The 16,880-nt window shown below is 40.2% G+C and overlaps 1 protein-coding gene across 4 annotated transcripts in view; it reads right to left on the bottom strand.

Annotated features, from left to right (window-relative positions):
* LOC126262995 (mitotic checkpoint serine/threonine-protein kinase BUB1-like) overlaps positions 1–16,880 on the bottom strand; it is a 245,335-nt gene that overhangs the window by 99,862 nt on the left and 128,593 nt on the right. For 2 of the 4 annotated variants that reach the window (XM_049959949.1, XM_049959951.1), the window contains exons 8-10: positions 10,825–10,885; positions 10,198–10,735; positions 10,018–10,126 (exon numbers count right to left, since the gene is read on the bottom strand). In XM_049959949.1, coding sequence (XP_049815906.1) covers positions 10,018–10,126; positions 10,198–10,735; positions 10,825–10,885 — 708 coding nt within the window. The remainder of the gene's footprint in view (positions 1–10,017; positions 10,127–10,197; positions 10,736–10,824; positions 10,886–16,880) is intronic. The other 2 variants (XM_049959950.1, XM_049959952.1) reach the window with 1 other exon arrangement.

Below are 16,880 nucleotides of genomic sequence, written 5' to 3'. Positions count from 1 at the left end.
CTCAAGCACTTTCCTCACCTGTGGCAGTTGGGAAGGGGTGGTGGACATGAGCTGTTGTGAATTGGGCACAGATCCCGCTGATCAAACGATAGAATATGCATTAACAGTTAAATTGTGGCACTGTTTGGAGTTTGTTAAATGTAACTGTCATTGTTTTGGCACAATACATGAGTGTAAGGCCATTGCAATCTGCATACGGCGAGGATGAATGAAAAGTGATTGTGTAAACTACCACAAAGGAAAGTAATTCGGCATCCCTTCAAAAAAGTGTGTGGTATTATTCGACCACCAACTATTGTCAGACTTCTACACCATTAGAGCCATTCATCCAGACTCCGAGTCCGTCGAATCCACGAGCAATGCTTCTACCATGCAAAGGGGACACTATCATCTGAAAGACACTGGTCAGTGTATTTCAGGTACCTACAGCAAGATATGATGGGCACGTGCATCTCCAGCAGCAACCTCATCGAGTTCAGACGATCTATCACCAATAGGTTCTGCGTCTGGTCTTGCTAACACAAGGGGAGTGTTGAATTTCCAGTAGAGGATTTACTGCCACTTTTAAATCTCCACAGATTATTATCAATTCATTGTGCTTTGGTGTAGCCCTCTGACTGGCTCAATCATCACATCAAATGGTACTGACCTGGGGTTGAAAAATTTTGGCGTCGCAACTCCTCTTCAGTTTCAAGACTGCTTTGTAGGTTTTGCAGGAGCATCAACCAGGCTGAAAAAGGGATTCATTATCCTGGTATATTTTCTTCTCAGCTTCTTTAACACTATTTTGACCCCTCAAGTTTGCAATCAGTGACCTAGTCTTACTGAAATTTGGAATGAAGATACTGAACCAGTTCATGCCACAGGTATTTGCTGCTTTTTGAGAGATGACAAACATGAATGTAACAGAGAAGGAAAGTTGCTACTCACCATATAGCGGACATTCGTGTAAGATTTTTGGTAGTTCCACTGTAGTTGACCACTGCCATTATTTTTATCTTTAGCTCAATCCAGACTCTGCTAAATGTTTCATTTTAAATTGAACTACTCCAGTGATTCCAGAAATTCGTAAGCATCCAGGTTTAACAGTGAGGAGGTTGCACCACTATCCCGCAAGAATTTGATTGTACAGCCACGGTTTCGAATGGTATGTAGTTTTACCTCCATCTTCACTGCTGATAATTTCATTGCTGCTGATCTTTTTCAGCTGATACAATATCTTTAGCTTCACTCTGTGTTTTCCTGATCCATGAGTTAAAATGCAAATGCTTCTTGGCACTGAAAGAACTTCTATTTCTCCTCAAACAGATGGTGAATATGTGGCCAGTCTTCTTGTAGAGCTAACAATACTCGATGTCGACTAGGGCAAAAACAAGTTGATCCCAGACCCCACACTACTGCTAGTACTTTCTTTCAAAAGTTATAAAAGGACAAGCCTGCCTGATATAATCTATTATATTATGCACAGATCAGTAATAGTAACAGTTTGATATCTTTAACCTCACCGCTAACAACAGAGCCATCATGATCATTCTGGGACACCATTCCTGTTGTAAATATCTTCACTACATCAATACCAAGTTTCAACATAAAGCAGATTGCCTATCATTACTTTTCTAAGCAAAGTACTGTATTTTGTCCCAGTGCTGCCTTCATTCAGTTTACCCTTGTAGATAGCAGGCAATTTTTGCTGTTAGTTATTTTTGTTAACAGAATGATGTATTACTGTCTATTCTGAAAGTGTCTTTTTTTCCCCTGAGGTTACAATAAAATTCGGGATGAAGATTTTAAATCACTACAGCTCTGTTGCTTGTTTTAAACTGAAATTTATTAAGACTTTACTTTCATTATAAAACAGTCTAGTCTCAAACTTGTAGAGCAACAACTGTACAAACAGTAACAGCAGCTTAGTAAACAGCTACCACAGCCTCACACTTAGCCTCATCCCAGCCATTCCTCGACTGTGGCTGCCATATGGGCAACAACAGCTACTCCACATCATTATGACGCCACCTTGTGCCACATCAGGTTATGGACACCTACTTACAACATGATTACTACATGGAATGCCACCACATCAATGTCTTTTGACAACTCCAAAAGCTTTCTTCTCCACTTTTTCCCTCACAGAGATATTGTGTGTGTATTATGATCAGTGATCACACTTATACTAGGGAGCAGAGGAAATGTGGGTAGGGGTCGGTCAGTCCTTCCAGACCTTGTCTTCCCTGTGTTTCTAAGCATCAATGAGGAGCCTTTTCTCTAGACCGGCCAGCTGCATGACATGTAAGCTCACACATTACCACAGAGTCATTTCTGCTGTTCGGTACAGTCCAGGTAGCATATTAAGAAGCAACAGATGTCTAACGTAAAACTATTGTTAACACGGTTTATGTGGCAGTAATGTGCTTTATTAGTGCTGCTACTGGCAAAGCTTTGCAACTTTGTTGCTACCCTCTATCCAGCATTTATTCAAGTGTTTGACACATGGAAGTGTACATTTGGTGTTTGTTCAGAGAGCAGTAGTTTTCATTGGGTAGTGTTGCTATTTTTGTTTGAAGCTACGATGATAGTTTCAAGACACCCAGTCAACAGAGTGTTACATACAAGGTGTACAAGTTTTTTTGCAACTGTAAAGAAAATGCTTGAAAAGATGAATCCAGTCACATAACTGAGACAAAATTACATAAGCATGCACTTTGATTATAAGCCACTTGTGACATCAGTGTCAAAAGCCTTCTGAAAATCTAAAACTATGGAATCAATTTGAAATCCTTTGTCGACAGCACTCAACACTTTGTGTGAGCAAACAGCTACTTGTGTTTCACAAGAATGATGTTTTCCAAATCTGTGTTGACTGTCAATAGGTGATTCATGAGGCTTGAACACAACATATGTTAAAAAATCCTGCTGCATATCGGTGTTAATGAGATGGGCCTGTAGTTTAGTGGGTTACTCCTACTGCCTTTCTTGAATATAGGTGTGACCTGTGCAACTTTCCAGTGTTTGGGTATGGATCTTTTGTCAACCGAGCAGTTGTATATGATTGTTATGTATGGAGCTATCTCATCAGCATTCTCTGAAAGGAACCTGACTGCCATACAATCTGGGCCAGAAGAATTTCTTTTATTAAGTGATTTAAGTTGTCTCACTACTCTGAGGATATCTAAGAAGAATTTCTTTTATTAAGTGATTTAAGTTGTCTCACTAATCTGAGGATATCTACTTCTAAGTTACTCATGTTGGCAGCCTTCTTGATTTGAATACTGGAATATTTACTTCACCTTATTTGGGGAAGGAATTTTAGAAGGCAATAAGTAGTAATTTTGCTGTAGCAGCACTGTCATCAACAGTATTTCCACTGCTATTGCGCAGAGAAGGCATTGATAGTGTCTTCCCGCATTCTTGATATTTTTCACATTACAAAATCACTGCCAGAAATGAAACAAGTGGTAAGTGATAGAAAAAATCATTGGATTGACTGGGAATTGAAGCTAGGATCTTTGTATTTGTGGCCTGGCAACCACTGAGATAACTCTGTTCCACTAAATATGCCTTTTAGTACTGACTGCAGTTCTCAGCTTGAAAACTAGACTTCTATTTCTTTTCATTGCCACAAAACATCTTGTTATGCAGTTGTCAATAAATTTACAGAATTTTCTTGAAATAGGCTACAATCTTAACATCTCATGTATTGCTTGTAAAACATTAGATCTTTTACTATTGTAGTTGCAGCGTTCAGTACATTACTGAAGATTATGAGAAGTTTAATTTCTTTTAATATTTCAAATTGGGTTATACTAATCCTGAAGATCAAGCATCTTCTTTAATTTAGTTCTTGGCCAGATTCCAAAACAATATTCTCATTCACAGGGAATACATGTAAAAATATTTTGATCATAAGTAATTAACAAGTGATGTATTTATATCTAAAAACAAAGATGATGTGACTTACCATACGAAAGCGCTGGCAGGTCGATAGACACACAAACAAACACAATCATACACACAAAATTCTAGCTTTCGCAACCAACGGTTCCTTAATCAGGAAAGAGGGAAGGAGAGGGAAAGACGAAAGGATGTGGGTTTTAAGGGAGAGGGTAAGGAGTCATTCCAATCACGGGAGCGGAAAGACTTACCTTAGGGGGAAAAAAGGACAGGTATACACTCGCACATACACACATATCCATCCGCACATACACAGACACAAGCAGACATTTGTAAAGGCAAAGAGATTCGGCAGAGTCACATCATCTTTGTTTTTAGATATATTTTTCCCGCGTGGAATGTTTCCCTCTATTATATTCATATCATTAAAGTGATATATTTAAGATGATAAGGTGACACAAACTATAAAAAGTCATTTATTAGGGCTGGTAGTCACACAATCTCTTGTGTTAGAGATGAGCTGTTCGCAGGCTGGACTGGCAAATTAAGTGACTCTATCCATAGCATATAAAATTTCTCAAGCATGTAACAAACTACAGTAAAACGTGTCCATATGCCACCTACTATATAAATATTAGTGTCTTAGTTGATACATCTCATCAAATTATAGACCACAGGCCAGATCCAGTCTCTTCCTTCCAGCTGGCCACATTCATCTCATAGACACTGATAGAGTGTAACATTATTTTTTCTGATCTACTGAGTACTGAACAATGCAAGGAAATTTTCCTATGGTAGGAGACCTAAACATTAATTGAGGTGACATGTCAGAAATGCCAGAGTAAGCATTCAATTGCTATCTGTCGTTGCGATCAGATAAAAACATTTTCATTTATCTAATAGTTGACTGCCCATTTTCTTTTACATATACCTATTCTTTAACAAATCCTGTTGTATAGATTCTCAGACTGCAAGAATTTATGGATAATGACATTTTCTTTGGACAATACCTTTGCCAAGAAAACTACATTTTTTTTCTTATATGTGTGCTTGTCTTTGAATTATTTTTCAGAGGAAGACACCTGGAGTGGCAAATCCATTTCTTAGGCTAACTTGTTGGTTAGACAAGGATCACTTCCAAAATGATGAGTATTACTGCTCCCTTGTCACACTTCAAAGAATGGCATATGAGAGCAGCATTCAATCAAATTTACTGTTTCAAATTTCAAAAATATATAATAGCCAGAAGCACTAGAACGATCTCCAAGATCATTTATGTATGTAGTCATGATCAATCATGGTGCTGAAATGGGATCATTTCCACAGAATTATTTGCTTGTTATTTCAAAATGGGACTGAGTGTGCATAAATTCCTTGTGCAAATGCTTGCATCATTCTGGTACTGGCATATGGATGTTTCTTTTCATAGTTTCAAAAATTTTATGAGCAAAAGAAGTTCTCTAAAATATGGTTCAAATGGCTCTGAGCACTATGGGACTCAACATCTTAGGTCATAAGTCCCCTAGAACTTAGAACTACTTAAACCTAACTAACCTAAAGACATCACACACACCCATGCCCGAGGCAGGATTCGAACCTGCGACCGTAGCAGTCCCGCGGTTCCGGACTGCAGCGCCAGAACCGCTAGACCACCGCGGCCGGCTCTAAAATATGAAATACCTAGAACTGGATGATTAAACAGTACATCTGCTCTACCTATTGGTATGTCTAGTGTATTCTCAGTACTGTCTCTTCATCTGATTACACACTCTGCAAGGCACTGAGAAGTTAGCATGATGTCACATGTCAAGAGTTTCTTTCTATTCTAGTCACGAATGGAGCATGGGCAGAATATCACTTCTATTCCTTTGTGCACGTTGTAGTTAGCATAATCTCATCTTCATGCTCGCTTTGGTAACAATATGTAGTGGAATGAAGATTTTCTCTACATTCTTCATTTAACACTTGGTTTTGAAATTTCATAAGTAGCCTGTTGTGAGACAATCTTCATCTATCTTCAAGAGTCTTCTAATTCAGGTTTTTCAAAATTTCCATGACACTTCTGCGAGTCAAACAAACTTGCAACCAATCTTGATGCCCTTCTTTATATATGCTCAATATCACCTTTAGTCCTATTTGGTGTGGGTCCCATACATCTGAGCAGTGTTCTAAGAAGGGACGCACAAGTTCTTTGTGGGCAGTTTTGCAGTTTGAGTGTGAGTTCCCAGCCTCTGGCCCTTGTGTTCATCACCTGCTTTACGTACACTGAGCTTATGTGGTTAATCAATTTCATTTCAGAATAGCTTTTGACTCAATACCACATCTACACTTATTATCAAAAGTGTGGCTGCATGGAATATCAAGCAAAATTTGTGACTAGGCTGAGAATTTCTTAGTTGGGAGAGTGTAGAAAGTATTCTTGGATGGGGAGTCACTGACAGATGCAGCAGTGATACCATGGGTGCCCCAAGGAAATGTGGAGGAACGCTTGATGTCAGACTGTATATTAGAGACCTCACATGGAATATTAATAATAATCTGAGAGTTTTATAGGTGATGCAGTTATTTGTGATGAAATACTGTCTGAGAAGAAGCTGCACAAACTGTGAGAAAGACCTTGATAAGATTTCAAAGTGGTGTCAAGATTGGTAACTCATTTTAAACGTCCATAAGTGTAAAATTGTGCACTTCACAAAACAAAAAAACACAATATCCTATGATTACAATATCAACAAACCACAAATGGAGTCAGTCAGCTGATAAAAATATCCAAGTGTAACAATTCGCATGGATATGAAATGGAATGATCACTTACACTTGGTCGTAGGTAAAGCAGGTTGCAGGCTTCGGTTCATTGGTAGGATACTAGGGAAATGCAATCAGTTTGCAAAGGAGATTGCTGAGAAAACTCTCATGCTATCCATCCTAGAATATTGTTTATGTATGTGGGACCCACATCAAACAGGACTAAATGGGGATTCTGAATGTATACAGCAAAGGGCAACATGAACTGTCCCACATTTGTTTGACCCATGGAAGAAGAATGTCATGGAGATACTGAAGAAACTGAACTGGATGACACTCAAAATATACCCCAAGTAAGACTATCTGCAAAGTTTTGAGAATCAGCTTTAAACCTACATCTACATACACACTCAGCAAGGCACTGTACAGTGTATGGTGAAGGGTACTATCACATACTATGTTTCACAAAAAGAATGTGACCTACCTTTTAGGGATTCCCATTTGAGTTCATGAAGCATCTCCCCAACACTCAGGTGTTGATATATCTACCGGTAACAAATCAAGTATCACACATCTGAATTACTTCAATGTCTTCCTTTAACTCAACTTCATGTGGATCCCAAATACTCAAGAAGTACTCAAGACTGGGTCACACTTCTGTGTTCTACATCCAGTCTCCTGAAACTCTTCCAATAAACCAAAGTTGATCATTCCCCTTATCTACTTCTGTCCGTATGTGGTCATTCCATTTCATATTCTTTTGCAACAATGTGTCTAGATATTTAATTACCATGATTTTGTCAAGCAGCACACCACTGATATGTATTTGAACGTTACAAGATTCTATTTCCTACTCATCTGCATTAACCTATATTTTTCTACATTTAGAGCAAGTTGCCGTTCATCACATCAAACAGAAATTATGTCCAAGTCATCATGTATTCTTCTACATTTACTGAACAATGATACTTTCTCGTATACTACAATGGCATCAGCAAACAGTTGCAGATTGCTCACACTATCTGTCAGATCGTTTATATATGTAGAGAACAAGATCAGCAGTATAACACCTTCCTGGGACACTCCTGATTATACCCTTGTCTCTAATGAACACTCCCCATCAAGGACAACAAGAAGTCTTTGAGCCACTCACATATCTAGGAACCTATTCCATATGCTTGGACCTTCATTAGCAGTCTACACTGGCACACCATGTTGAACGCTCTCTGGAAATCCAGGAATATGGAGTCTGCCTGTTACCCTTCATCCATATTTCATAGGATATAGTGTGAGAAAAAGGCAAGCTAAGTCTCACATGAGTGATGCTTTCTAAATCTGTGCTGACTTATGAATAGAGGTTTTCCTGCCTCAATGGAATTTGTTATATTTAAACTTAGGATACGTTCAAGAGTTCTGCAGCATACTGATGTTAAGAATATGGTTCCGTAATTTTGTGGGTCCGTTTTTTTTATCCTTCTTATACACAGCAGTCACCTGGGCTTTTATCCAGTTGTGTGGGAATTTCTGCTGGGTGAGAGATTTGTGATAAATGTAAGCTAAGTAACGGGCCAATGCAACACAGTACTTTCTATAAAACTGAACTGGGATTCAGACCAGACCTGGTGATTTACTTGTTTTCAACTCTTTCTGTGGCTTCTCAACACCAGGGACACCTATTTTTTCGTCCATACAAGAGCCTGCACGATGGTCATGTCTGTACAATCCTCCTCTGTGAATGATTTTTTGAACACAAAATTTAAGACTTCGTCTTTCATTTTGCTATCTTCTATTTACACACCATGTCGGTCAACATGTTACTGGATAAAAGCCTGGAGGGTACCAGGATGGGAGAAGACGATAGAGATATGGTGGCATGGGTCAGATGATGTCTGGGAGAGGAGAGTACCGTATTTACTCGAATTTAAGCCGCACCTGAAAAATGAGATTCGAAATCGAGGAAAAAAAAATTTTCCCGAATCTAAGCCGCACCAGAAATCTGAGACTCGAAATTCAAGGGGAGAGAAAAGTTTTAGGCCGCACCTCCAAATCGAAACAAAGTTGGTCCATTGTAATATGAGACAAAATTTAGGTCGAATGAATGACGATACAGCTACAGTAGTTTGGTTCAAGTCGTAAGCTTAGCAGTTAAGCTTTACCAAGTAGCCGTTGCTGTGCGTCAGGCGCTCTGTCCGTATTTATACAGGTACCCTTCCTTTTTCACGTGCTTCGTCTGGTTTGAATTGATTGCTTATTTTTCTTTGATCTGATAAATGCCGTTCTCTTTGTTATAAGTGTTTACATCACTCAATGCTGAAAATGCATTACTGTACTGTGTCATGCATTGTTTGTCGCATTCTGATAATGAGTGTTTACGATCTGTCGCCGCTCGCGGAATGGCTTGCTTTTATGCGCGCTACCGCCGCTTACAATTTTTTTAAAAAAAGAGAGGAATTGTCTCATTAGCGAAACAGTGGCAAGAGACTGCTATTTGTTGTTACTCACACTGCTGCTTTCTTTAATAATGATCAACAAGAACCAAATGATCTGTATGATCGAAAGTTTAGCGAAAAATTTTCTCCTTTTGAAAATCTTTGCGGACAATTAGAGTCATCTTAGATTTAAAAATCTAATCAATTGCCGTGCTTCATTTCTGACTGTATCACTATTCGCCATAAGAATAATACGAATATAAATATGACATGATATGTATATTCTTCCGCGTTTGCTGTTGTCTCACTCTAGTTTCGTAGTTTATTAGGCAGACAGGATTTAAATGAGATAGCAGCAAACACGAAAGAATACATGGCAAAATGTTTATATTTATTATTATTATTATTATTATGGTGAAGAGAATACTGCATGTGATTCACAATTTATAAAAGTTCCTATTAGCAACCATCTCTTTTCACAGGTAGGAAAAAATTCAGAACGCATTGTTGGCCATTTTGACAAACATCCCAAACAGTCTTGCCAGTCAGATTTTCGTAGTGCATTGAAATGCTGCTACATTCGAAGATGAACAATACGGAATTTGTATTTATTTCGTTGGATAATGTATGAAAATGCAGTGGTCGAAACTCAGGGCGGAGAAAAAAAAGCTCGTCTTCCACCCTTTTTTTTTTTTTTTTTTTTTTTAATTTATTTATTGACGCAAAGGTTTTGGTGCCAGTATTTATCTTTGTGCCTGCGAAGCGCTACATATATTCGACGACAGAAGTTAGTTGTGGCGGCACCTACCAACATTTTTCAGAACTTCCGCTTTGCGCTCGATTCTAAGCCGCAGGCGGTTTTTTGGATTACAAAAACCGGAAAAAAAGTGTGGCTTAGATTCGAGTAAATACGGTAAGCATGCATGCATTTCTGTATAGTAAATATTTGTAGTACCTGTGGCATAATGTCCCGGCTCACAGACGACATCTGCTTTATGTGGCACAGTGGACATCTGTACTGCAGTTCCAGACCCTTCACTGTTGGTATGATTAGAAGGATGCACCTAATAACAAAGCAACGTTAATAGTTACGGCACAACAGGGAGTATAAGGACATTCAGAAATCTCATCTTACCTGGTACTTTTCACCTACCCTAAAATTGTTTCTTGCTCTCAAAGTTATATTATTTGTAGAAGCAGATGAAGCTGTCTCTTTTGTATCTGTCAAATCTGGTTTTGCATCACTGAGCAAAGGATTACATCTAGGAAATTCACAATCGTTGGTTGTAAATTGGGAGATGATATTACTTTCACCTGCTGATAGTGCATGTTCTTTCTCATGGTGCTGATTACAGTAAGTATTTCCAGAACTAGTTTCCTTGAAACTTATTCGCGGCACCGCTGTAAGGATTTCAGTCGGTGGAATGTTGCTCATCCCTGATTTTGTGGAAGTGTTGATGTCTGAATGCTTGTGAGATACAGCTGAATTCTGGTGTTCAACTTTTTCAACATTTCTGTACTTGAAATTTGTAGGCCATATACCATCACCTGTGGCATTACTGGCATTACGTGGTGCGAAGTTTTCTTCATTTTTGCTAACAGTTTGAAGTTTTCTATGCCCCAAACTTGGAAACTCTTCTAACTTCTTATCTGGCACTGATTGTAGGGGCAACCTGTGAGCACAAACATTAACTGAGGTAAAACACACACACACACATATATATTTGTTAATAAGTATCAGAAGCAACAAAAAATACTCTACCTCTGGGTCTCGTAGGCGTGGATCTGGTTGCAGATTTCTGTTACAGGATGTGAATGATTTTCTGAAATGGGAATTTTCATTCAGATAAACAGTATTTACATGAAAAAAAATTTTTCATACGTTCAAACAACATTTAATGAAGTCAATGCTATTTTGCACTTATTGTTAATTTATGCAAAGCAGCATTAATTAAAGCATTTGTTTGAATATAGGAGTGTTGTTATGCACTTGTGAATGCACATTACAAATCAGTGTATCTTGCACATGTGCAGTACTGCAGAAGGGGAAAGTAATGTTAAGTGGGATTTAATCAACAGATCTTTCAAGCTATACTTTTCCGAAACTGACACAATTTTCAGTGATAGTCAGGATAGAAACCTGTATCTCTTTACTTTGTAACCTCCTTTTTTTGGCACAGCAGACGTCTGTACTCTGCTATGTTATAAAAGTTTATATACATGCAAACTAACTTTATGCATGTGTCGTATATCCAAAAAAGAATGTGAACCAAGAAGAAGATTATTTCTAGAATTTTTACATGACAACCAAGAAAATTAGAAGAACTGTAAAATTTGCCACAAGCTAAAAATAGAGTAGCTACGTCATTAACTACCCAACTTCTACATTGCATCTAGGAACTGTTGAATATAGTGGTAGTAGCTTTATTAGGTCTACAGCTAAAAGTAAGCAAACATGTTAATTTTTTGTAGTATTAGAATACTTTTGCAAATATTTAATGTGTTAAACCTAAATGAAAGTTTTTTTGTTACCAAGTGCCTACACTACTTCAGAATATTACAGAAATCAAAGAAATATATGAGACAGAGGATCTTGAATTATTTCATATGTCTTAAATGACATATCTGGCTTAGCAAAACATGAAATCCAACTTATGGGGGATTAGGGGGATAATTGTAACGTATGTCTGGACACTTATAAAATAGGGTTGCCAAACCACATAGCCTCCAAGACATAATTTGAGTTTCTACATGAAACAAAAGGTTTATGTTCAAAAGAAATGTCGAGTTACCTGAAACTATGAAAAATAACAACCCAATATTGGAGAAAAGTGGAATAGGATGGCCCATGAACCATGGACCTTGCCGTTGGTGGGGTGGCTTGCATGCCTCACTGATAAAGATATGTGTACCATAGGTACAACCACAACAGAGGGGTATCTGTTGAGAGGACTAATGTGAAGCTATATATAATACACCCCACAATTGAAGCAACTGCTACAATCAGTTCCTGCTAATGCTATTTTCCAGGATTTGAACACGTGATCTCTTGCACTACAGTCGCATGCATGCACTACTCATTGTGTCACAGGATGCCTGACAGATACACTCTCTCTGTTGAGTGTCTTCTACACACATAAGAAATCAGCACAAAGTTTTAACAAGAATTTTTTTTGTCATACCTCATGACTAATAGCCGACAATCTAGTTATAATATAAGGACCCATTAGCAGAAATTCTGAAATTCCAAGAAATCAGCACAAAGTTTTACCAAGAATTTTTTTGTCATACCTCATGACTAATAGCCGACAATCTAGTTATAATATAAGGACCCATTAGCAGAAATTCTGAAATTCCTTAATTTTGAGTGAGTTACAATCAATCAGAATAACAACAACATGAACCATATTTTTAACACAGGAAAATAGCCTACTGATACACCACTCCCAACCGCCATACCCAGTCTTTTAATTTCTCTCTTTTCCGCTATTTACCCCCTCCGCACCTTCTCTCCTGCCCTTCGTCTCAAATGCAACACTTCACTGTCCACTACTCCCATCATACTATCCCTCTTCCTCCCTGCCTCAGTCTCCTCCTTACCCTCACCCAGTAGTCACTCCCATCATACACTGGTGCTGCTCTTCGCGGAGTGGTTTCAGTTCTCTGAGACTGCAGACGTGTGTGCAAGTTGCGTTTGTGTGAGTGCGTGTGTGTATGTGTGTGTACTGCTGACAAAGGCCTTAATGACCGAAAGCTATAATTGTATGAATCTTTTTGCTGCGCCTATCACGACTCAGCATTTCCGCTATATGGTGAGCAGCAACTTTCCTTCTCTGGTATTGTTACATTCCATCCTGGATTTACCACTGTTTGAAAAAACAGAGATTGAAATCTGACGTGTGATCTTTCTTGAAATTCATCAAGTCTAAAACAAGTCTGAGCTCTGGAGAGGCCAAGGTGGAAATCTGCTCCCACTGCGATGTAAAGCATGAAGACCAGCCACACCCATCTCTAGAAGACAATCCTGTGCAAAAATCCAATAGGGCCTCATTGCCTGTTGCTGGTTACGAAAAAGCTTTTCCAGTGGAGGCTGAGAAATGGTATGGTAGGCGAGTAATTATGGTGCGGACAGTGTTTTATACGCCAGACGCACTGTAAGTAGGCCTGACGTGAAGTGGTGGTTCACTCGCCTCTGCACAGAGGCTTGGTAGGCTTGTCTGAATTGCCCCAGTGGCCACCGAATCCCTTCCTGGTGCACCGCATCCAACATATTTAAATAAGAGGGTCTCACAGACATATACACCATGCACCCATAATCGATCCGAGATCACACAAATGCCCTGTAAAAACAGACCAGACAAGTCCCGTCTGCTCCCCATGTACTGTTGCTAAGACATTTAAAAATACTTAAAGCCTTAAGTGACCCGTTTTTCAGGTCCGTAAGATTTGGTACCCACATAAGCTTAGACTCAAATATGGGGTCCAGAAACCTCACTGTGTCTTTAAAAGTAAGGACAGTGTCCCTCATCCTCAACTCAGCAAAATTTAAAATGGAACAAGAATGGTTAAGAAGAACACACACAGACTTCTAGATGGAAAACTTAAGATCACGTTTCTGCACCCAATCACCCAAACATCGAAGAGTTAGTTGCTACTGATGTGCCGTCGTTGCGAGGCTTGAAGAAGAGCAAAACCAGAGAAGTCATCCACAAACAAAGAACACTTGACAGGACTTTTCACTATGGATGTAACGTGATTAATAGCTCTGGCAAAGATAGTAACACTTAAAATGCTACCTGAGGGACATCGTTCTCCTGCTCAAAGTTATCAGACAGGATGTCACTGACTTGGTATATAAAATATCATGGCGAGAGGAACAACTGAATAAAAATGGGAAGGACAACCACGAAAAACCCATACGTGAAGCTGCTCCAGGATAAGATGCCTCTAAGTAGTATTGTAGGCCTTCTTCATGTCAAAAAATATACCTACAAGGTGATTCCAGTGTAGGAAAGCCTGTTGGATAGCCGCCTCCAGGAGGGCAAGGTTACTAAAGGTGGAGCGATACATCCTGAACCTACACTGAAAGCGACTAAGGAGTTGCCTGGATTCTATGATCCAGACAAGGCAGCGGTTGACCATCCACTCCTAGGTCTTCTCCATGCAGCTAGTGAGGGCAACACTACAGTAACTACTTGGGCATGTATGACCTTTCCCAGGTTTTAAAAGAGAAATTAAAATTGCCTCACGCTACAAGTTGGGAAAGTGACCTGACGCCCAAACGGCATTAAAAAGTGCAAGGAAGAAATTTTTGTTTCATCTTATGAGGTGCCGCAGCATACTGTAAAGGATCATGGCATGACCAGGAGATTTGTCACAAGCCACAGACAATGCAGAATCCAGCTCCCACATGGAAAATGGACAGTTGTAATCTTCATCAGAGCTGGATTGGAAGTTCAAACTACAGCTTTCAGCAACCACTCTATGGCGCTGGAAACATGGATCCTGACTGGCTGTTGCAGTAACTGTGGCAAAATATGCCACCATAGTCTGGGCAATGTCTCACAGATTGGTTTGGAGAGTGCCGTTCGCCATTACAGCAGCCATAGGGCACCTGCCTCCTCTTCCAGAAATTCTCCTGATGGTCTCCCACACAACGGAACTTTTAGTGGAATGTTTAATAGTGTTCAGGAACTGTTGCCATGACCTCTTCTTGCTCTCTCCAATAATTCAGCAACACTTTGCCCTCGCCACCTGAAATGCTGCAAGATACTCTGCAACTGGCTGACACTTGAACCTATGCAGAGCCGCACACCTGGTCCAGACTGCAGAGCAGCTTTCGGCACTCGACCAACAGACAGGTGGCCTCTGTCCTGTGGAATGGCTGCTGCAGCGGTGTGGTGGATTATTTTGGCAATACGATCCACCCATGCCTCAACATTTGCTCAATGTTCAAACTGAGCCAATTGGCTATAAAGTGTCCAGTTGGCTCTACCGAGCACCCATCGTGGCAGTTCCCTTTCCGATTCCACATCTGGCAGGTGAATCCATATCAGGAAGAGATCACTTCCGTACAAGTCATCAACCACTTCCCATTGAGCAGTGTGAGCAAGAGATGGAGAGCAAAGTGAGAGATCAATGGCAGAGAATGACCCAGTTGCTGTGCAGAAGTGAGTGATCTGTCCCACATTTAGCAAGTATGTGCATGACGACATGAGAAGCCTCTCAATTGCTCTATCCCTGGGGCAGGTAGTTTCAGAGCCCCAAAGCACACTGTGAGCATTAAAGTCACCATAGAGAATGAAGGGGCAGGGGTGCTGTGTAATAGGGTCGGTTGGATATCTTCATCAAGTACATCACGTGGGGGCAAGTAAAGGGAACATATTGTCAATGGATAATGCATGCGCACTGATACAGCAACTGCTTGTAAAGTAGTCGTAAGTGAGAGAGAGAGACGAAGAGTGGTAGTTGGTACTAACGAAAATACCTATGCCTCCTCTATCTCTCCACTCAGGTCGTCCTTTTTGTGGAGAACATAGCCTCATAGTCCAGGGATGTACAACTGACGGAAATGAGTCTCCTGGAGACATAGACACAGTGGTCTACCCTGAGATAAGAGATGGAGTTCCTCCACATGCATCCTGAAACCCTGCAAGTTCCACTGTAGGATGAGAGTCATTTCATCAATGTCGTTTTAATTTACCCCTGTCTTTGCACCATAAAGGTGAAGCACTTGTAGAGTGAGGTGGAGTGGAGGGGCTGCCTGGAGCCAAGGCATCTAACTTCATGATCTCCTCCTCATCAGTCAGATGTGAAAGAATGACCCTGAATGTCATAAACCTTTCCCTGCACCCTGTCTCTTTGAGGATGAGGGGGAAAGGGGGCATTGAGAAGCACTCTGCTTGTCGTATTCCTTCTTGACACTCACTATGGAACTGTTGCTGGTCTTTTCTGTGGCAGCTGCTTGGATTACTTTATCCTTACTTGTTTTGCCTTGGCATATACACATGCAAATACAGATGGTGGATGGTTGTACACTGGATGACATCTGCATCAAAGAGTCAACCTTAGGAACAGGTCTGTGCACCACTGAAGCATGAGAAGTGGTACAGACGGGCGGTTTCGTCGCCTTATATTCCTTTTTGATTTCAACACAGGGGATCCACTTGGTGACTTTTAGTTACGGAATTTTTCATTCCTCTGCAAAAACAGGGCCGTCTCGGCTCCAGACTAGGTGGCTCCCAGAGCAGTTAATGCAGACTGCTGGAGATGGACAGTCAATCCCAGCTTCATGGACTGCCTTTCCAAATTTCTGACAGGTCGCTTCACCCCCGCAACTCAGCGTTATGTGACCAAAACACTGGCATTTGTAGCACCACATAGGGTTAAGTACATAACAACTAACCCTAAGTCGGAGGAAACTTGCCATGATGTGGTCAAGCAACATTCGAAAATTAAAGGTCACAAGAAGGTGGTGCTCTTCTCAATTTCTCCATTATTCCTATGCATCCTCCGCACTATGTCCACTACCCCCTTTAAAGCTCATTAAGTTCAGCTATGTCGATATCCATAATGTCCAAGCATGTGACCACACCCTTGCTAGAGTTAAGGGAGTTATGCAGTTCAACAGTTACATCACATTCACCCAATTTTTTAGTCTTTGTAAGTAGTTCCACCTGGTTTGCCCTGTTAGTTTCAACCAGTAGGGAACAATTCTGCAGCCTCTTAACAGACTTCATGCTTCCAGCAAGTCCTTCCAAGCCTTTATGGATGTAGGAGGGGGAAGCTTTTTCAAATGCCCCCCCCCCCCCCCCACCT

Source organism: Schistocerca nitens, chromosome 6 (genome assembly GCF_023898315.1).
Source record: "Schistocerca nitens isolate TAMUIC-IGC-003100 chromosome 6, iqSchNite1.1, whole genome shotgun sequence".
NCBI lineage: Eukaryota > Metazoa > Arthropoda > Insecta > Orthoptera > Acrididae > Schistocerca > Schistocerca nitens.
This window is presented reverse-complemented; position numbering and strand designations above follow the sequence as displayed.